We start from the raw sequence: 20,861 nt of genomic DNA, 5'->3' as shown, positions 1-20,861 counted from the left end.
CAGCAACTGGTTTATTTTTATCTTAAGGACCTTGTAAATCATATAACAGATTGCGATTCCATCTTTATGTTGGCTGCTAGTAAGCTCAGAGCCAGATTTGTGTACCCCCATTAGGAGGCGGGAAGTTTCTCATCTTTGGCCCAGGGGAGCCTATTCACGTTCACTCCTGAGTCCTTTTGCTGTGACCCTAAGGAGTCTTCATTAGCTTGCTCGATTTCTCATTTGTTGAAATATTCCAGACTCATCTTTCGAAATACGCAGAAGACCCCAGTGTTTGCGTTTTGTGTACCAACATCACGTCTGTCTGTTTCTCCTGTTATTCTGGTTTCATCACCTGTTATTTTTATCCTATCGACGTCTTTTTAAGTTCCTTTCCAGAACAAGGAGAGGAATGAACGATTGATGAAAGTCACCTGGCTGGTGGCAGAGGGTGGGAGGGGTCCACTTTGTGAATGGTCCAGGCTGTCTTTTTCCCTAGCCTCTCCCCTTGACCCTCTCTCTGCAGGACCACCCTACTGCCAGGAGCTGGCCAAAGGCAGGGAGAGGGAGGGAACTGAAATCGAGGAGACGGTGCTCTTAGCTTATCTGGCAAAGACTTGGAGAAAGGAGGGGGAGGTTGATAGCAAATCCTAAAATATTAGCCTAGTTTATTTATGGGTTCCATTCCTCCTGGGTAGCCGGGTCCTCATTGTCATAGATACTTGAAGTCAGTTGTTCAAACCCACATCTGAGAAGGGTGTGCTGCACAGAGCCACGTGTCCTCTAGCTGGGAAGGGAATTCTCTGCAGCCTAGGAATTCATTAAATGTTCGTTCTGTACAGGAACAGCTGACACCGTGCTAGCAAATCTGAGTTCAGGGTAACTGGTCTCATTACTGTGTGATGGAGCTAACGCCGAAAAAGCAGTTTCAGATCAGTGTTTCTCAAGCTTGAGTGTGCTTCAGAGTCTCCCACAGAGCTTGTGAAAGCACAGGTCTCTGGGCCCCAACCCAGTTTCTGACCTAGCAGGTCTGGGATGGGACCCGAGAGTCTGCATTCCTTCTAAGTTCCCAAGTGATGCTGGTCCCGGCCCCATCCTTTGAGAGCCACTGGCTAAAATGATCAGGTTACGCTTTAGAATAAGGTTTCAGCCTGTCCTTGCAGACTTCGCTTAGGGTCTCGGAGTTCATGTGTATACTAGAAGGGCCTCTTAATGGTAGCCAGAAAGTAAGACATTTAAGAAAAAATCCTAAATCCAGAGTCAGTTGGTTCTCTTTAAACAGAGACAGTTCTAGTTTGAAAAAAAGTCTAGCTGGTCAGTCGTGCTTGGCCCTCTAATTTCTCTTGAATGTCAAGTTCACGGCAGGAAGCATTTCTCACAAGGGCAGGATGGTGGGGCAGGTCCTGGTCAGAAGGCCTGGTCTGCGTCCTCAGCTCACCCTCCTGTGGGGAACCCGATATCCTGTCCCTTGGAGCGAGAGCGGTACGGTCACTGTTCTTCTCACAGCGACCCCAGGACACACTGAGTGCCCAGGCTCTGTACTTGTGGGCTGCTTCCTGATAAATGCTTGTTCCACTGAAAGTTTTCCAGGAACCAAACAAAAGCAGCGCTCTCTGGTCCTTTCCTCTTGAATCAGCCCAGGCTATGTAAACTCCCCAGGGTCCTGTCTCCAGACACCTTCTGTAAGGGACTGACATAGCCTGGGAATTTTAATGTGGTCATTAGCAGAAACACTTTTCACCTCTTCACTGAGACCTGGAGTGAAATAGAGAACATTGAACTCAGAGAAACCTTAGATCGGCTTTTTTAAAAATATTTGTTTTCTTTTCCAATTACAAAAATAAAACATGTCTATAAAAGGCCTTTTAAAAAAAGTTTAGAGTGAATAAAGCTGTCTAGCAATTAAAGTTGTCTAGCAAAACGAACTTTTTAAAAAAATGTTTGATGCTTACCTTTCAATTTTTCCTAAACATTTACAAAGATATACATATGTATACAGAGAAATTTTGAACCAAATGGGATCAATCATAATATACCCACTACTTGCAAATCTTTGTTCCCCTACTTAATTTCTTCCATGTCAGTACGTATAATTCTGCCGAATCCTTTTTGATGGCTACATGGTTTTCCATTGTATGGAAATTTATTTCGTTATTTTATTTAGCCAGTTCTATACTGGATATTTAAGTTAATGAATATCTTGTTCCTAAATCTTGTATTTGTACAGTTCTTTCTCAGGTAGAAATTCCTTAGAAGTGGAATGAGTGAAATGGAGAATATGTGCAACTGTCTATGGATGTATGTAAGGAATATGCGTAACTAATAGCTATGATAGCATTACCCTGTGTTAAATAGTTTTTTCTTTAAAGATTGGCACCTGAGCTAACAGCTGTTGCCAATCTTCTTTTTTTTTTTCTGCTTTTTCTCCCCAAATCCCCCCAGTACATAGTTGTATACTTTAGTTGTAGGTCCCTCCAGTTGTGCTATGTGGGACGCCACCTCAACGTGGCCTGACGAGCGGTGCCATGTCCGCAGCCAGGATTCAAACCAGCAAAACCCTGGACCGCCGAAGCAGAGCGCACAAACTTAACCTCTTGGCTACCGGGCCAGCCCCTAAATAGTGTATTAATATAATACACCATGACCAAATTGTATTCATGACAGAAATACAAGGATAGTTTGATTTAGACAGTCTGTTAAAATAGCATACCATGTTAATTGATCAAAGGAGAAAAACCATTCAATCGTCTGTGTCCTTAGACATTAGAAATGTATTTGGTAAAAGTAATCAATCCTTTTTTTTTTTAGGTTTTATTTTTTATTTTTCCTTCTTCTCCCCAAAGCCCCACAGGACATAGTTGTATATTTTAGTTGTGGGTCCTTCTAGTTGTGGCATGTGGGACGCTGCCTCAGCATGGTGCAAGGAGCGGTGGTAGGTCCGCACCTGGGATCAGAACCGGTGACACCCTGGGCCGCCGAAGCAGAGTGCATAAACTTAACCACTCAGCTTTGGGGCCAGCCCCAAAAGTAATCAATTCTTGATGAAAAATCCTTACAACAGGAGACCCTTAGTAAAACCCTAAAAAGTAAGGAAGTCTCTGCTTGTATCCCGAAGTCAGCTAGGTTCATGCTCAGTGATGAATAGTTGGGAACATTTCTGGTAAAGTCAGGAAATAAGCAAAGATGCCTGCTAGCACTTCAGAAGCGCTGCCAACACAGAGACAAGACTGAGATAGAGTGGACAGGAGGAGGTGGCAAATGACCCTATTTACAGATGATGTGGTATTGTAAAGAGCCTGAAACTAAAGAGCCGTTGAAAATAAGACAATTCAGGGACCGGCCTGGTGGTGCAGTGGTTAAGTTCATGCTTTGGCAGCCTGGGATTCACAGGTTCGGATCCGATGTGCAGACCTAGCACCACTCATCAAGCCACACTGTGGCGGCATCCCACATAAAATAGAGGAAGACTATTATTAGTCTTAGGAAGATTATTATTAGCTCAGCAACAATCTTCCTCACACACACACACAAAAGACAATTCAGTAAGATGGCTGTTTACATTATTAAGAGTAATTAGTATTGATTGGGGCTCTTCCCTCATACCAGTAACTTGAAAGCACTTTAGATAATGTGTTCCCTGTGGATTATCTCATGTGATCTTTTTCCAAGCCTAAGAGTTAGGAACCATTTTTAACTCCATTTTACAGATGAAGAAGCTGAGGCTTAGAGAAGTTCAGTCATTGGGCCACTGTCCTGTACAAGAAACTGGCTGGGCTGGCATTCATCTCAGTCTGTCTGCCCTTGGCCAAGGCTGTACTGTAACTCGCGTGCCCCCAGGTAGTTGTGTGGCCTTGGGCAGGTCGGTTCAGCTCTGGGGACCATCGTTTCATCACCTCTGAATGTGACGTGGTTAGTTAGATGGTCTCAGGATCCCTGAGTGTGTGCATGTGTGTGTGGGCCAGGGCAGGAGTGTGTGCGGTAACCAGACGTGTTTACCTTCCGGGGGAGCCTTGGAGCCCGTTTGTGCCTGGTGGGGTCCCTTCCTCTCGCCTCAGCTCTCTGTCCTCATATTCACGTGTCTCTGCTGGGATTCTTGAAAGAGAACAGTGCGGGTTTCCCCATTTCTTTTCCTTTGTTTATTGAGTTTATAACTAACTCACTCTGAGGTGCCTTAGCAACAGGGCTGGATACAAATGCTGCATTTAGCCTTTCATTTGAGACCCCTTCCTGGAGGCTCAGAGGTAATGTCAGGGACACTCTGCTAGACTGCCCCTCTGCCCTGGGACAGAGCTGGACCACGTGGACCAGAGGCCATAGGAACCTGGGAGGTAAACCCAGCCACTGTGTCTCTGGAGGCTGTAAGCACAGAATAAACACTTAAACCTTTCTCTTTCTTCTCCGTTGCCCCCGTGGTAACTAGAAACCCGAGCTGCAGCACACTGAGGCCCACCTTCTTACCGTAAGTTGCTCTCCTTTGGGGTTCCACTGTGCTAACGGTGGCTTCTGTGTCCCTCTCCAGGTACGGAGAGAAGGGGAAAGCCATCCGGATCGAGAAGGTCATCTACACCGGGAAGGAGGGGAAGAGCTCTCGTGGCTGCCCCATCGCCAAGTGGGTGAGTGTCAAGACCCCGCAGCTGAGGCTGTGCCTCAGTCTCCCCTGCAGGCCAGGTCAGGCTGTGTGGAGGAAACACGTGTTTACTGTGCAGGGGAACTGCAGAGCCAGCATCTGGTGCTTGGTTAGGGCCATTTCCCCCCGGTCTCAGCCCCGTTTGTCCTCATTTTGTTTAAATGCCAGCTCCTGGTGTCCTGGGCTGACCTCAGAACTGCTCTGGTCATTATGCTCAACTCGCAGTGTCCCCGTGGTTCAGGGTTGAGGCTGCAGATGTTGTCTCACCAAGGCTGGCCCCTGCTGGGGACCGTTTGACTGCCCTGCCCCTCCGTGTGCTCTGGAGCTGCGGGTGTTCCCGTCTCCTGTCTGGAGGAGGCGAGGCCCCGGGCAGGGTCGGGGACAGACTTGCATCCGCTTCACTTCTGAACTGCTGTTTCCCTGGAGGCAGCCTGAGTGTCTCCGCAGGGGGAACGTCGATGACTCAGACCCCAGTTTCACCCGAACTTTCCTGACCTCCCCTTAAGTCCTCAGAGAGACGGTTAGGACCACTGCAGGCTCAGTGCTCAGGAGAGCAGGGTCGTCGGGCAGCCGTGAGCTCCGTGCTGTGCAGGGGGCTTGGTAGGGGGAGCAGGCGTGGAAGATGGAAGGCTCTGTCCCCGTGTTCCAGCTGCTTGTGGTACCCTAGAGACACATAAAGTCACGGAGACCCGAAAAATCGAGGGTTAACTTCGAGAGGCAGACTTGGTGTTGTAGAGTTCAGGGGCAGGGGACATGCGTGGCGGGAAGAACATCAGGCTGCGTTTCCCAGAGAAGGTGGACACGCGTGGGGCCGTGAATATGGGGCCGTATCAAAGGGGCTGAGGAGAGGGTAGAAGCACTGCTGGTGAGGAGGGTCGCGTGAGCAAAGGCACAAAGGCTGTGAACGGATGCGTGGCTGCTTTGAGCGAGGCAAGGTGGCGAGATGACCTTTGTGAGCCTGTGTCCATCTGTGCACGTCCCTCTTCTTATCTGGTATATACCCCCATGCCTTTGCACCTTGGGTTTTACTGAAATAAAAGGTATCTGAACCTGAACTACCACATACATATTTGTAGCAATTTTCAGTTGGTATTGCAGAATTATAAACAACAAAGGAATCCGGAACTACTTAGAGCCATCACAGGTGTGAAGAAGCACGTTGTCCCTGCCCTCGTGCAAGATGGTCATTGCAGCGGGAGGTGGACTGATCAGGGTCGGGTGTTATCCACCCAGAGAACCCATCAGGGAAATGGCGTCTGCCCCTTTCTCCTGCTAATTCATGCGGTTGTCAAGGAATTCCAAAACCTTGGGCAGGAATCTTAAGATCCTTGGGTCACAGGTAGAGTGAGGGACTTTTGCAGCTTCAGAAACAGTTGGCACTTTAAGGAAAGAAAACAGCTGGCTGGGGCCGGCCCAGTGACACAGTGGTTAAGTGCACACCTTCCGCTTCTCGGCGGCCTGGGGTTCGCCGGTTCGGATCCAGGTGCAGACATGGCACCGCTTGGCACGCCATGCTGTGGCAGGCATCCCACATATAAAGTAGAGGAAGATGGGCACAGATGTTAGCTCAGGGCCAGTCTTCCTCAGCAAAAAGAGGAGGATTGGCAGTAGTTAGCTCAGGGCTAATCTTCCTCAAAAAAAAAAAAAAAGAAAAAGAAAACAACTAGCTATGGGGGTGGCATTGAAGAAGAGAATATGCATTTCCAGCCCCTGGATGCCTGTGGTGAAGGGTTAACTCTTGCCAGCGCTTGCTTGTGTGGCTCTGCTGAGGACTGAGGAGGGAGGCGCCCAGGTAAAGTGTGAGATCTCCTGGGACTGTGGCAGGAAAGCAGAATGATGGAGGGGAGGAACTCAGTCCTCAGAACGTTGGTCCCCCGGGGTCTGTGGACGGATGCCCAGAGCAGAGCACATGTAGCACAGTGAACTTGAAGTTTTGTCCAAAAGGTGGAACAGCTTGTGGGCATCATGGGATCTGGTGTGCGATGCCGGCTTTGAAAGAAAAGCCCAGGTAGAGGGAAATGCATAGCAACAGTGTTCCCAGGTGTTGAGAAATTCCTGTATCTGATGCACAAAGGAAAAAGGAGAGAGGAAAGAGTTTCTTATGAGAAGAGCAAGTGATGGTAAATCATAGAACTATCACAGTGGCAAGAAAATGACAGTGCTGAGTTATGTTTTTTGTTCTTTTCTATCCATCTCCCTTAGTGTCATGCACCACTCCTATTTTTTGCTAACACAGACGCCAAATACCCCAGTATTTTTGTGGTAGGGCTCATCTGAAGAGTTCCACCTCCTTGGCAGTTGGAGAGGGGCAGGTGTTCCCTTTCCTTGGGGAAGTGACCCACAAACGCCAAGGACAGGTTATTCTTGGTGGCAGCATGGCATCAAGGGCCCAGGCGGTGGTCTGTGGCCATGGGCAGGTGGCAGCATCCAGCTGTCCGTGGTGGGCGGTGCCTCTTGTGCTTCTCCCTGCCCCCTCGTCCCATGTCCAGAGCCAGGATTTTCTTCCAACCAGGGTTCATGTCTGTGTTTGCAACCTGAACACCCAACCAGTACCTTCAACTAAAAGCAGTGCACCTGACAGGTTCTAGATGTAAATGGCCAGGATCTTGAGAGGCAAAGTCGAGGTGCATCATGGGTTCCCAGCAAATGTGTGTTAAGAAAATGATGTGAGAAAGCAGTGGGACGACCCAGAGAGCCCGCTGGTGATCTCTGATTTTAAGGTGTCCTGTACGAAGTATGGAAGTCACCAAGCATGGGAGTAAGAGTGTGACCTAGGTAGCATTTTGAAGGTTCAGAGTAAACAGAGGCATGTCAGAAGCAAATGCCACGGACAGCAGAAATGGGCTTTTGGTAAAAGAACCTCAGAGATGCTGCTTGGGCCAGTCTGTAAGGGTCACAGAGGTCAGAAGGCAGGTATTTGGAGGCCCGTCAGGAGCTTGGTGGAGTGGACTTCTGGGAAGATCCCAGGGGTGGAACTAAGTACCAACGTTGGAGTGATGAGAGGACACATGTGAGTTTCTGCGGGTGCTGTGCTCAGGGTCTTCCTGCCCAGAATCTGGGTGAGAGGTGTGTGATTCTGGGATGGCACGTGCACCATCTATGTCACCATGCTCAGTTGTTGGTGTGTTTGTGCCATCTGTTGACCTTTGACTTTTGCCCCTTGTGCATGTCATCCTGCTGGGTTCCTTTGTAGAGTGTGGGTCGGGAGCTCCTCTTGGTTTTCTTACAGTTTTTCTGAGTGTACCCACAGGCCTGGGAGGGTGTGGCCACAGAGGACTGTCTCCTTGTGCCTGGTCACGTTTATGTGTTTGCCACTCAGAAAACAAAAAGGACGTGGCCTCAGTCTCAGCTTTGACAGGTCAAGTGTCTCCCCGTGTGCTCTGAACACATGTAGCACATGAGTGCGATTAGCTGGTCGCTGCCCCGGGCACTGAGTGGAGGTTGACAATAGTGCCTCAGAAACCCTAGTCACAGGGACCGCTGTGTTTGTTATCAGTGCCTACCAGGTATGCAGATGCCCTGCTCAGTCTGTGGGAGGCCGGGCAGTCATACAGGGAGTTATAACACCGCAGATGATTCAAGGGCATTTTCATGTGTTACTGCTCCCAGAAGACAGTTTTTAAAATAATGATGTGATTGATGCTTCCATGGTGGGATACCATTATGGCTGTGACTCAAGCAGGAAGCCATCACCCAGAGATGTGTTTTGTTGAGCATGCAAGGTGTCCTTTAAGGAAACTCTGACACATGCTACAACATAGATAAACCTTTAGGACACTATGCTGAGTAGAATAAGCCAGTCACAAAAGGACAAATACTGTGTGACTCCTCTTATATGAAGTACCTAGAGCGGTCAGATTCATAGAGTCAAAAAGTTGAATGGTTTTCACCATGGGCTGGGGTCGGGGGAGAAGGGAGAGTTAGCGTTAAATGGGTACGGAGTTTCTGTTTGGGAAGATAGAAAGTTCTGGAGATGCAAAAGGTGCTGTTGATAGTTGCATATCAGTGTGAATGTACTTAATGTTACTGAAAGGTACACTTAAAAATGGCTAAGATGAGGGGCTGGCCCCGTGGCCGAGTGGTTAAGTTTGTGCACTCCGCTGCAGGCGGCCCAGTGTTTCGTCGGTTCGAATCCTGGGCGCGGACATGGCACTGCTCGTCAGACCACGCTGAGGCAGCGTCCCACATGCCACAACTAGAGGAACCCACAACGAAGAATATACAACTATGTACCGGGGGGCTTTGGGGAGAAAAAGGAAAAAATAAAATCTTTAAAAAAAAAAAAATGGCTAAGACGGCAAATTTTATGTTACGTATATTTTGCCACAATTTTAAAAAATTGAATCTGGTGCTCACATCTTTAAAAGGAGAGATTTCACGTAAAAATCTGGATTCCTGTTTTCTTCTTGTAAAATTGAAAGAGGTGGTGCTGGCGTTCCCACCAGGTGGTGGTTGATGGGAAGGCCGAGCCTCCCCCTTTGGAAGGGCAGATGCTTTTGCACTTTGCCACGGTCCACGCCACTCCCTAGTGGCACCAGACCTGGTGGCACCAGACCTAGTAGTCTGGCCCCTTTCCCTCTTTATATTACCTGGTGACTGCCTCTTTCGACGTCTCCCTGCCCTGACATACTTGTGACCAAGTTTTCCTCAGCCCCATCCTATTGGGACCTACTGGAAATAGCCACTCAGGTGTTGCAAAGTACCTCAACCTCAACACGTCCCCAGTCAACTCGCCAGTGAGCAGCAACACCCACACCCACCCACTCTCCTGCGCTTCAGAATGTAGAAGTCTTGTGAGACTTTTTTCCCTGTCCCTCAGCCCCTAAAGTCAGGTCGTCCCAAAGTCACCTTTCTCCTGAATGTCTCTGGAATCCATTCCTTTTCCTGTTTCCTTCCCCACTGCCCTGGTTCAGGACTTTATCGGCTTTTGCTTGGGTTACGTCGGTGGTCTTCCAGCTGGTCTCTTCGTCTTCCCCTCTGCCACCCGTCTGCCCCCCTCTGTAAAGCATGCAGCTGTGTACAGAAGTAAGCCCCCTTCTTGTGGTCCTTTAGGGAGCCCTTGCCTCGAGTCCTTCTCCCTCAGCCTGCCACTCAAGGCCCTTCCCAGTCTGCCCTCATGCCTCCCCTCTTCACAGGCCCCCACATCTTCCCTGGTCACAGAATTGCTTGGGATTCTTTGGGCAGATTCTGCCACCTTATTCCCCAGCTCCCAGGACCCTTTGCCTTGACGTGTCTTTTTGTGAGCCAGGATGCTGTCTAGGGAGTGAGTGAAGAGTGAGGTGAGAACCTGGATGAGGGCATGGCCAGATCCTCTGGAGCAGAGCAGTGCCAAGGCCTTTGCTTTTTTTAACAGCCTTATTGAGAGATAATTCACATACCATACAATTCATGCTTTTTTTGAAGAAGATTAGCCATGAGCTAACGTCCGTGCCCATCTTCCTCTACTTTATGTGGGACTCCTGCCACAGCATGGCTTGACAAGTGGTGCATAGGTCTGCACTGGGGATCCAAACCCATGAACCCCGGGCTGCTGAAATGGAGCACACGAACCTAACCACTGCACCACCGGGCTGGCCCAAACTCATCCTTTTGATCTATACAATTCAATGGTTTTTGGTAGATTACATTATTAATTTTTAAAAATTGTTGGGCCCAGCACCATGGCTGAGTGGTTAAAGTTCTGCATGCTCTACCTCCGTGTCCCAGGTTCGCAGGTTTGGATCCCAGGTGCAGACCTGCTCCACTCACCAGCCACGCTGTGGAGGTGTCCCACATATTAAAAAACAGAGGAGGGTTGGCACAGATGTTAGCTCAGGGCTAATCTTCCTCAAGCAAAAAGAAGAGGAGGATTGGCAGTGGATGTTAGCTCAGGGCAGATCTTCCTCAGGAAAATAAATAAATAAAAATAAAAATTGTAAAAGTATACAAAACATAAAATTTGTCATTTTAACCTTTTCTTTCTTTTTGAAAGATTGACACCTGAGCTAACATCTGTTGCCAGTCTTTTTTTTTTTTTTTTTCCTCTTCTTCTTCTCCCCAAAGCCCTCCAGTACATAGTTGTATATTCTAGTTGTAGGTCCTTCTGGTTCTGCTGTGTGGGACACCACCTCAGCATGGCTTGATGGGTGGTGCTAGATCCACGCCCAGGATGCAAACCAGCAAAACCCTGGGCTGATGAAAGGGAGCGTGCGAACTTAACCACTGGGCCATGGGGCCAACCCCATTTTAACCACTTTTAAGTATACCGTTCAGTGATATCAGCTACATTCACATTGTTATACAACAGTCGCCACAATCTATTTCCAAAACTTTTTGACCCCGTACTGAAACTCTATGCCCGTTAAACAGTAACTCCCTGTCCTCCCCTCCCCCCAGCCCCTCGTAACCACTGTTCTACTTTCTGTCTCTATGAATTTGCCTATTCTAGGTACCGCGTGTAAATGGAATCATACGATATTTGTTATTTTGTGCCTGGCTTATTTCACGTAGCGTAATGTTCTCAAGGTTCATCCACGTTGTAGCATGAGTCAGACTTTCCTTTCTTTTTAAGGTTGAATAATATTCCATCATATGGCTATGCCATAGTGTGTTTATCCACGCCTCCATTGATGGACGCTTGGGTGGTTCCTACCTTTTGACCGTTACATAATGCTGCCCTGAACGCGGGGGTGCTGGTATCGGTCCAAGTCCCCACTTTCACTTCCCTTGGGTGTATTCCTAGGAGTGGCATCGCCTGGTCATATGGTACTTATATGTTTAGCTTCTTGAGGAACTGCCAAAAACTGTTTTCCACAGCACCAAGGTCCTTGCGTTTTAACTAAAAACATATGGGTAGGTGGCATTTTCTCTGCAGGTGTTTTAGGACAAAATGAAAAACTCTGCATATATTTTGGCTTACAATTTCATTTATGTATTTTTACTCCTAAGTCTATATAAATCATCAATAACTTAGATCTTGTGGTGATTATTTTTTATTTTGCTCTTAAAAAAAATAACATTTGTGTTTTTCGTTCCGTAATTATGACGGTCTTTTAGCCTATGTGGTTGCGGACAGCAGGGTGTGACCCCAGGGACACTGCCCTGAAGACCTGCACCCCCAGATCTAGTTGGCAGGGGAGCGTGGGTGCCTGGCTCCCGCGGTTAATGGTGTCCGCCCTGCCCCACCCCGCATCCCCGCAGGTGATCCGCAGGCACACGCTGGAGGAGAAGCTGCTCTGCCTGGTGCGGCACCGGGCGGGCCACCACTGCCAGAACGCCGTGATCGTCATCCTCATCCTGGCCTGGGAGGGCATCCCCCGCAGCCTCGGAGACACCCTCTACCAGGAGCTCACCGACACCCTCCGGAAGTACGGGAACCCCACCAGCCGGAGATGTGGCCTCAATGATGAGTACGTGGGTGGAGTCCCAGCAGGTGGGGTCGGGGCAGCCGGGCCAGGGTTCATCAGCAGGGCTCCAGACGGCAGATGCAGGGGACTCTGTGCAGCCCTGGGAGAGCTCTGGCCCCATCCAGGACCCTGTTAGTCCTGCGGAGTTAGGACTGTGGTGGAAACAGTGCTTAACCCCGGGTCCCATCCTGGGCTCTGGTCCTGGAGCAGAGGACTCGGCCCAGCTTTGCTTTGTGCCCCAGATTGACTCTGAGGCTCTGATGATGGTAACAGGTGTGAACAAGTGTGAGTGCCCCACTAACATAAGGCATCGATGGTATGCACGAAACCTACCCTTATAGGGTTTGTCCCACTTTTTAAATTAAGGTGTATTTACCTACAGTACAATTCATCCTTTTAAGTATACAATTGGAAGAGTTTTGACAAGTGTTTACAGTCTTGTAGCCACGACCACCACAATAAGATACAGAACACTTCCATCTCCCCTAAAATTTCCTGTGCCCCTTTATAGGCAGACCCTTCCCCCACCCCGGTGACCACCAGTCTTGTTTCCTTCCCTGTGGGTTTGCCTTTGCAAGAATGTCCTATAAACGCAGCCATGCAGGGTGTGGCCTTTTGAGTCTTCCTTCTTTCCCTGAGCACAGTGTTTCTGAGCTTTGTCTCTGGATGCGTATCAGCCGTTCCTGCCTTTTTACTGCTGAGTCGTAGTCCACTGTGTGGGTGCATCACGATTTGTTAGCCATTGCCCCACTGAGGGGCATCTGGGTTGTTTCCAGGTTTTATTAAGCGTTGAATTGTAAGGTCAGTGTTTATTTGTTTAAAGGCTTGTCAGCATCTGGGCCTGCAGGAAGCAGGCATGCTCAAACCCTGTGGATCACGTTATTCCTCTATGTGTGTGGTCTGTGTTGGATCTGGTACAGATATTAGAGTTAAGAAAAAATATAAACCTTATTGGGTTTTTATCTAGATTCCTCCCACTCATCTCGAGCAACCCCTGTGCTTCTCCCAACAACAGACTCTCAGACCTTCAGGCTGAGGGGTGGGAGCAGAACAGACAGCTCAGAGCTGGCTCTTTACCCAAGGAAGTTTGGGAAAGGAATAGAGATGCTGGGGAAGGATGTGGTCTCAGTCACTGGGAGGCCAGTGGATGCCGGGCTTTAACTGGGCCGCCCCCTGAGGGAGAGAAGGAAGATTCTGGAACAAAAAACCCAGCTGTGTGCCTAACATGCGATGTGTGTTGCAGCCGGACCTGCGCTTGCCAAGGCAAAGACCCCAACACCTGCGGTGCCTCCTTCTCCTTTGGCTGTTCCTGGAGCATGTACTTCAACGGCTGCAAATACGCTCGGAGCAAGACGCCTCGCAAGTTCCGCCTCGCGGGGGACAACCCCAAAGAGGTGAGCAGAGCTCCACAGGGAACAATGGGACCTGCCCACGTATCTTTAATCGTCCGAGTGGGAGGCAGGATTAGCACGCCGTGACTCAGATGTGCAGAAAATGAAACTTGCTTCATTTTTTTAAAAACTGGCCGTATCTTGCTATGAAACAAAGTATGTGGGGTATGTTGTGTAGGGGTGCAGGGCGTGAAAAGTTAGACTTTCCAGGTACAGGTACCTCACGCCCTTCCAGTTCAAACAGTCTCTTTATGGTAGATATTTATATTCCCCATCAGAATATGACCGTCTTAAATGGTAGTTTCTTCCCTCCATTTTTCCTAAGACATCTTTCTGGGTGTAGGAAGAGGGGCATCTGGGCCCTCGGCCACCTTCTGGGCCAATGCTGGACTTCCCGAGCTGTCCCTTATCCTGCCTGGCTGCTGGGCGGACATCTCTGTGCACTTATCCGTTTATCCAGGCCCTTGCTGTCTCCTTGCTGGGAGCCTGGCCTGGTCCTCGGGCACTGGGCTGGCATCCACACAGTATGGCCTCTAGGCCTGAGGCCTCCTCTCTGCAGCCTCCTGTTCATGCCTGTGCTCAAGGCCTGCTGGGAGCCCCCACAGCCCTATGTGCTCCCCTCAGAGGGCCAGAGAGAGGCTCTGGATACCTGAAACTCTGCCAGGTGTAGGGCTGCTGCTTTGGCTAGGGCAGCACTCTGCCATGGAACTTTCTGTGATGATGGAAATGTTCTCTGTAGAGAACGTGCAGCCACAGGAGCCACATATAGCCACTGAGCATTTTAAATGTGGCTAGTGCAACGGAGGGACTGAATTTTTAATTTTATTTAATTTTAATTAAAACTGATTTATATTTCAGTTGGCACATGTGGCTTGTGACTAAGACATGAGATGGTGCGGGGCTAGAGGATAGAGCTTTGAGGTCTGTGTACCTTTCTCATCACAGGCTCTGGGCCTGGCTGGCTGTGGACTTTCTAGCACAGACCGTGACCACCTCCTCTGCCTTTATTTCCCTGACTTAACACCAGAAGAAGGATCCTCACTTTGTTGCTCACGTCTCTACATGCCTACCACACCACCCCTCTGACCTAGAACATTGAGCACTCAAAGCAAGAACATGCTTTATGGGTTCTGAGTGGCACTGGGCTAGAGGCTAGAAGAGCAGTGGCTTAGCGGTCAAGATGACTAGACCTTCAGACTGTAGCTTCTCCTGGTGAGCTTCAGTGTCTCCAGCTTTAAAAAGGACTTGGCACCACACTCCTCCCAGAGAGACTGCTGTAAAAACACCTGATGACACTTTGCTTCCTACCTTCCTGGTGGCATCCCAATGATAGTTCGTTTCCAGTGGGCAGTTTTCTGGGCAGGGCTGCTCTGGATATGTATGACTGCTCTTCTCTCCGCAGGAAGAAGTGCTCCGGAAGAGTTTCCAGGATCTGGCCACCGAAGTCGCTCCCCTGTACAAGCGGCTGGCGCCCCAGGCCTATCAGAACCAGGTACTGGGTCCTGGGTCTCTCTCTGCCCACATGTCATCCACGTGTCTGCCCAGGTTCTGTGAAGGTGGGAATTGGGAGAGTGACCTTTTCTGTGCTCCTTATGGGAAAAGCCCAGCCAGAGAGAGAGCAGTGCTGTAGGTCTTTGATAGACCCGTTTTTCACACCAAGCTGACAGCATCCCAAACCCTCTCTCCTCTAGCCCGCGTCTTCATCCCTTTCCCCTAGTAACCCTCCATCCCGTCTGGTCTGGTTTCTACTGGGGAGGTTCGGGTTTCTCTCCACTGTTACCCCTGCATCTCCCAGACAAGGGGAGGGGGACTCGAGATAACCCGGAAGGAGGTAGTTCCTGCAAGGGCTTCAGCCAGAAAACCGCCTCTCCTGCAGCCCAAGTACAAGGCGGCTGAGGTCCCTAACTGCCCTCCTCCCTCCCTGGAAGACCCGCCCTCCCAGTCCAGAATCAGGGCCACTCACCTCAGGTCACGTGAGCAGTTCTCCTTGGCCATCCACACAGGTGACCAACGAGGAGATAGCGATCGACTGCCGCCTGGGGCTGAAGGAAGGGCGGCCCTTCTCGGGGGTCACAGCCTGCATGGACTTCTGTGCCCACGCCCACAAGGACCAGCATAACCTCTACAACGGGTGCACAGTGGTAAGGAAGCCTGTGACCTGTCACAGCCCGGCCCGTGGGCCAATCCTGGGAGACTGATCTTTGCAGACAGCTGGGCTCAGAGTAGGGAGGGACCTGGAGATGCGATTCTCAGGACTCTGGGAGGAGCCTGCCCGACTGCCTGCTCCCACCCGCTTCTCTGAGAAATGCCTGGGCCAGATGCATGGACAAGGGTGGCCTTGTTTCCATGTCTTAGGTGGAGGCTGCATGCTTGGGCGTCTGGAGTCCCCATTCTCTAAAGCGTGGTTCCAGGTCTCTGTGGACACTAGGATTTAAATCCAAACAACCTCTGATTCGTTCGTTGAGCACATGTTTACTGTGCCTCAGCTGCCACTCCAGTTTCCTGGAAATAAAATGGACTAGGTCCTACCCAAGGATGTGAGATAGTGTCTGTTAGCAATGAAGGCTGTGAGGAAAAGGATAAAGTGATAGCCATTGCTGTCTTAGATGGGGTGGTTAGGGAGGCATCTCTGAGGAGGGGGCGCCTGGGCTGAGATGTGAGTGGAGTGAGAGGATGAGGGCTGAGTGTCTGGGGCTAGAGTGCTTAAGGCAGAAGGACCAGCACAGGCAAAGGCTTGGGGGTGAAATTAGAGGGTGGACCGGGGGCAGGTGGCAGGGAGCCTGGAAGGCCAGGGAGGCTGGTGGGTTGCGCTCTGAGTGTGACGGGAAGCCCTGGGGGCTTTTCACTAGGAGTGGTAAGATCTCATTATAAAGTTAGAAGCGCTCTCTTGCTCCTGCAGATGGAGAATAAAGCATGTGGGGAAGGGGCGAGTAGGAGAGAATCAGAGAAGAAGGCCAGGTAGGAGGCTGGGACAGTTGCCCAGGCTAGAAGTGACAGGGCTGTGGCCGGAGTGAGGCCAAGGTACAGGGCAATTGGACAGATTTTGGATGATTTTGAAGGTATAGCTGAGAGGATTTTGCTGAGGAACTGGGTGTAGGATGTGGGAAAAGACTTGAGGACCACTGCAGTTGCTTGAGCAACTGGGCGAGTGTTGTTATTTACGGAGTTGTGGAATGATGGGAGAAGACCAGTTTTGGGGGGAAGAATCAAGAGCTCTGTTTTGAGATGCCTGCTAAAGGTCGAGGTGGAGATGTGGAGTAGGCAGGTCTGGAGAAGTGACCTTGGGACTGGGGAGCATGTAGTTCAGTTGGAGTCCTGAGGCTGGTGCAGTCACCAGGGGAGGGAGTGGAGATGGAGCAGGGAGGAGGTTTGGGCTGGGGCGCAGACACCCTGCAGGGATGATGCCAGCTCTCTTCCTGCCTTTGAACTGGGTCTCGGACAGGTAGGGCTCCCAGTGGAAGAGGCGAGGGCACCGGCACATTCATCTGACGGGGAGCTCCCAGAGGCTGAGGGTAGCTTGTGTGCCTGTGGATGGATAGCCCAATCCCAGGATTTCATTTCTCCACCTTGTCCTCCTTCCCCATGTCCAAGGCTGAGAAGCCAGATAGGGAGGGTCCTGTCTACACTGTACTGTGAGGGTTTCTAGCTGAAATATAGAGGAAGGGCGTGCACTCCAGATTAGGAGAGGGACAGGGAAGGAGGAAGGGGCACTGGGAGACAGGAGAGAGCAAGAGCACAGTGAGGTTATTTGGATCCCAGAGCCTCTAGAGTTTGGAGTGAAAAGAAGTAATATTTTTGGGCCAGTGGTTAAGTTCAGCATGCTCCCCTTCAGCAGCCCGGGCTCGGATCCCAGGTGCAGACCGACACTACTCTGTTATCAGCCAGGTCGTGCTGGCAGCCCACATATTAAAAAAAATAGAGGAAGATTGGCACAGATGTTAACTCAGGGGAAATCTTCCTCAGCAAAAAAGAAAAAAAAAGGTAATATTTTTCCAAAATGAATAATATTGTTTTTCCCCAATTAAACAGCTACTCATTATTTTAAAAATGTAAGTGATATAAGAAAGTAAACAGTAAAAATTTCCTGAAATCTCAGAGATAAAGAATGTTAGCACTGTGATGACCATCCGTTCAGACACCTGAATGTGTGTGTGCGCGCACCTGTACAGCCACATCAATTTTACACAAATGGGATCACATTACATGTACATGCTGTTCTGTGACCTGCTTTTCTTAACTCAAGGGTACGTGGTGGACGGCTTTCTGTGTCCCTGGATGTCGGTTTCCTTCAGCATGTTCTAAGGCTGTGTGTGTACGGCTCTGCCATTGTTTATTTGACCAATCCCCTATGGATGGACGGTCAGTGCTTCAGATTTCCCCTCTATAAACCACAGGGAGGGGCCGTCCTGATCACTTCTTTATGTAGTGGTGTAGTAATCTCCTTGAGGTCCCAGGATAAGGACATTTACGGGCTTTGAATGCTTATTCTCTGACTGACTTGACAGCAAAAGGTTTTCTCGATCTTTTTAGTCTTTGCCTGCCTGAGTGGCAAACATATGATCTCATTTTAGTTTGTGTTTCTTGTGTTATTTGAGAGGTTGAACATGTTTTCCTATTTTTCTTGCCCATTTTAATTTCATCTTTGTGACTATCCTATTTATGTCCTTATTATTATTATTATTTTAACTGTGGTAGCCATATCTGTTGACATTTGTAAGGTATCTCTATATGTTAGCAGTAGAAACACAGCATCTGTCCTATCATCCTTTGCCTTTTTCCTTTGCTCTGTCATGTGTGACACTGGGTTTTAGAGAATGGTAGGAAGCAGGGCTGGTGGTCAGTCCAACCCAGAAGGTATGCAGGGGTCCAGTCAGAGCAGAGTAAGTCTGAAGACCCACACAAACTCTGGAAGCAGCAAATTTGGAACAGCATGACACCGGTGGAGAAACCGTAGATGAAAGGATGAATACAGTTGACCGCATAAAAATGTAGTTTCTGTTCGATAATAAAACACCATGGTCAAAATTGAAAAGCCAATATGAACTGGAAAACAGTATTTGTAACAAGTGACAAAGGGAATGATAACCTTCATATGCAAAGATTACTTTATATAATTGATAACAAAATGAATGATCTAGTATAAAAATGGGCAAAAGAAATAAAACTCCCAAAAAAGGGAAGATAATTAGAGAGTTGTGTTAAAATGTACCTGGGGTTTGTTTTAATCAGGTATGATAAGACAGGCAGATGCAGAAACAATTGTCATGAAGGAAAAAGTTCGTACTTGCAGAGCCCTAGAAACGGGACATGGCACATGGCATGCTATGCAGGGCCACATGGGGAAGCCCCAGGGTCACTCAGGAGGCAGAGGTGGGGAGAGAGGGGAGAGCGTGGCCCAGAGCCTTCATTGGGGTTTTCCTGGGAAGGAATGGGTGAGGCAGGGTAAGTAAACTGAGTAAGCTTAGGAGTGGATAGTTTGAAGAATTTCTGTGGGCTCTGGCTTATAGGGGTGGTCCCTCATTGTCTGTACCTGGTCCTGGGGTAGCTTAGGGCAGAAGGAATGTTGGCTTGCTGTGTGAGAGTGTGATAAAGGAGATGGGTGGGGTGTGGGCTCTGGACTGGTTAGTTTGTATGTCAGAGGTACGCTCATGGGGGAATCATTTGCTCTCTCTGGGACTTAGCCCTCAGAGGTGCAGTCCTACAGGATCAAAGCCCCAAATGCCAGAACACCAAGAATACAGAAAATAAAATATAATCGGTATGAGAGTAGATACTTGAGAGAAAAATGAAACCTCGTTAGTAATCAGAGAAATGCAAACCAACAACGAGAAACACTTGGATAATGAGCAAAAGGTTTTTAAGAAATTAATGGCAAAATTATTGGCAAAAATGTAGGAAAAGTGAAACTTGGATTCTGCCAATATGAGTGAAAAACTGATGGTAATCATTTCGGGGGACAGTTTGGCAATATGTGTCAGTTCTGCTTCATAGCATTTATTCTAAGGAATTAAGTATTTTAGAAAATTTAGCTGAAAGGATAGAAGTATTATTTATGATAGGGAAAATTGGAAATAAGTTTAAATAGTAATGAGGGATTAGTTAAATTAACTCACTGATACAGTAGAATATTATGTAGCTCTTAAATCATATTGGAGGAGAATATTTAATGCATAAGAAAATATACTATGTTAAGAAAAAATGAAGTTCTTATAAAACTGTATGCATAATATGATTCTATTTAATTACTAAAAAGTGAATGTGGGGGCCGGCTCAGTGGTGCAGCGGTTAAGTGCGCACGTTCCTCTTTGGCGGCCCGGAGTTCGCCAGTTTGGATCCCGGGTGCGGACATAGCACCACTTGGCAAACCATGCTGTGGTAGGCATCCCACATATAAAAGTGGAGGAAAATGGGCACGGATGTTAGCTCAGGGCCAGTCTTCCTCAGCAAAAAGAGGAGGATTGGCAGCAGGTGTTAGCTCAGGGCTAATCTTCCTCAAAAAAAAAAAAAAAATGTGAGTTTATATGTATGTATGCGTATGTGTATGTGACTCTAAATGTTGGTGCTTTTGTTAGTCTGTGAACCAAGAGGAATGTGCTTTTCCGACACACTAGGAAGTCATAGGGAGCATTAGGGCTGAGCTGATGGCTGGTGTCAGGCCTGTGCGGGGGAAGCAGAGGTCACATACGCGGGATGCTCAGCCCCTCCCTCCCAGTGCTGGGCTCCCCCAACCCTGTGCACCCCCCTCTCTCTGCTTGGGGCAGGTCTGCACCCTGACCAAGGAAGACAATCGCTGTGTGGGCAAGATTCCCGAGGACGAGCAGCTGCACGTGCTCCCCCTGTACAAGATGGCCAACACGGATGAGTTCGGCAGTGAGGAGAACCAGAACGCCAAGGTGGGCAGCGGGGCCATCCAGGTGCTCACCGCCTTCCCCCGCGAGGTCCGGCGCCTGCCTGAGCCTGCGAAATCCTGCCGCCAGCGGCAGCTGGAAGCCAGGAAGGCGGCGGCCGAGAAGAAGAAGATGATTCAGAAGGAGAAGCTGAGCACTCCGGAGAAGATCAAGCAGGAGGCCCTGGAGCTGGCCGGCATCACCACTGACCCAGGTGTGTGGGGAGAGGGTGCCCTCCAGGGGTGGCGTTGGCACTGTCGGGTGGAGGCCCTGGCCAGCCTCCTCACCGCCCCTCTTCCTGCCTTGAGATAGGACCTCAGACAGAAAAGTCCCGGGGCCTCTCTCAACCATCTGGACCATCTCATTCTCTTAATTTTGTCCGGGCGATATCTGCAGCAGCCCCAGGACACCACACCTGATGGGAGCACCTGGAGAGCCAAATGCAAGGAGGTCTTCCTACCTTCCCAAAGAGGAGCTGGGTTTCTCCTCTAGCTTGCCCAGCCCCCTCTCTGAGAGTCTGTGGAGAGTACCACGGCTTCAGACACGGGCACTGCAGAGGGGGCGGCAGGGTTTATGGGCGTGGGACGGCTCT

The 20,861-nt window shown here is 49.3% G+C and overlaps 1 protein-coding gene across 6 annotated transcripts in view; it reads left to right on the top strand.

Annotated features, from left to right (window-relative positions):
* TET3 (tet methylcytosine dioxygenase 3) overlaps positions 1–20,861 on the top strand; it is a 101,822-nt gene that overhangs the window by 72,798 nt on the left and 8,163 nt on the right. For all 6 annotated transcript variants that reach the window (XM_046663482.1, XM_046663480.1, XM_046663481.1 and 3 more), the window contains 6 exons: positions 4,499–4,592; positions 11,786–11,994; positions 13,235–13,385; positions 14,785–14,874; positions 15,386–15,523; positions 20,144–20,483. In XM_046663482.1, coding sequence (XP_046519438.1) covers positions 4,499–4,592; positions 11,786–11,994; positions 13,235–13,385; positions 14,785–14,874; positions 15,386–15,523; positions 20,144–20,483 — 1,022 coding nt within the window. The remainder of the gene's footprint in view (positions 1–4,498; positions 4,593–11,785; positions 11,995–13,234; positions 13,386–14,784; positions 14,875–15,385; positions 15,524–20,143; positions 20,484–20,861) is intronic.

Source organism: Equus quagga, chromosome 5 (genome assembly GCF_021613505.1).
Source record: "Equus quagga isolate Etosha38 chromosome 5, UCLA_HA_Equagga_1.0, whole genome shotgun sequence".
Lineage (NCBI taxonomy): Eukaryota > Metazoa > Chordata > Mammalia > Perissodactyla > Equidae > Equus > Equus quagga.
Note: the sequence above shows the minus strand (reverse complement) of the source record. Positions and strands in the feature narration are given on the sequence as shown.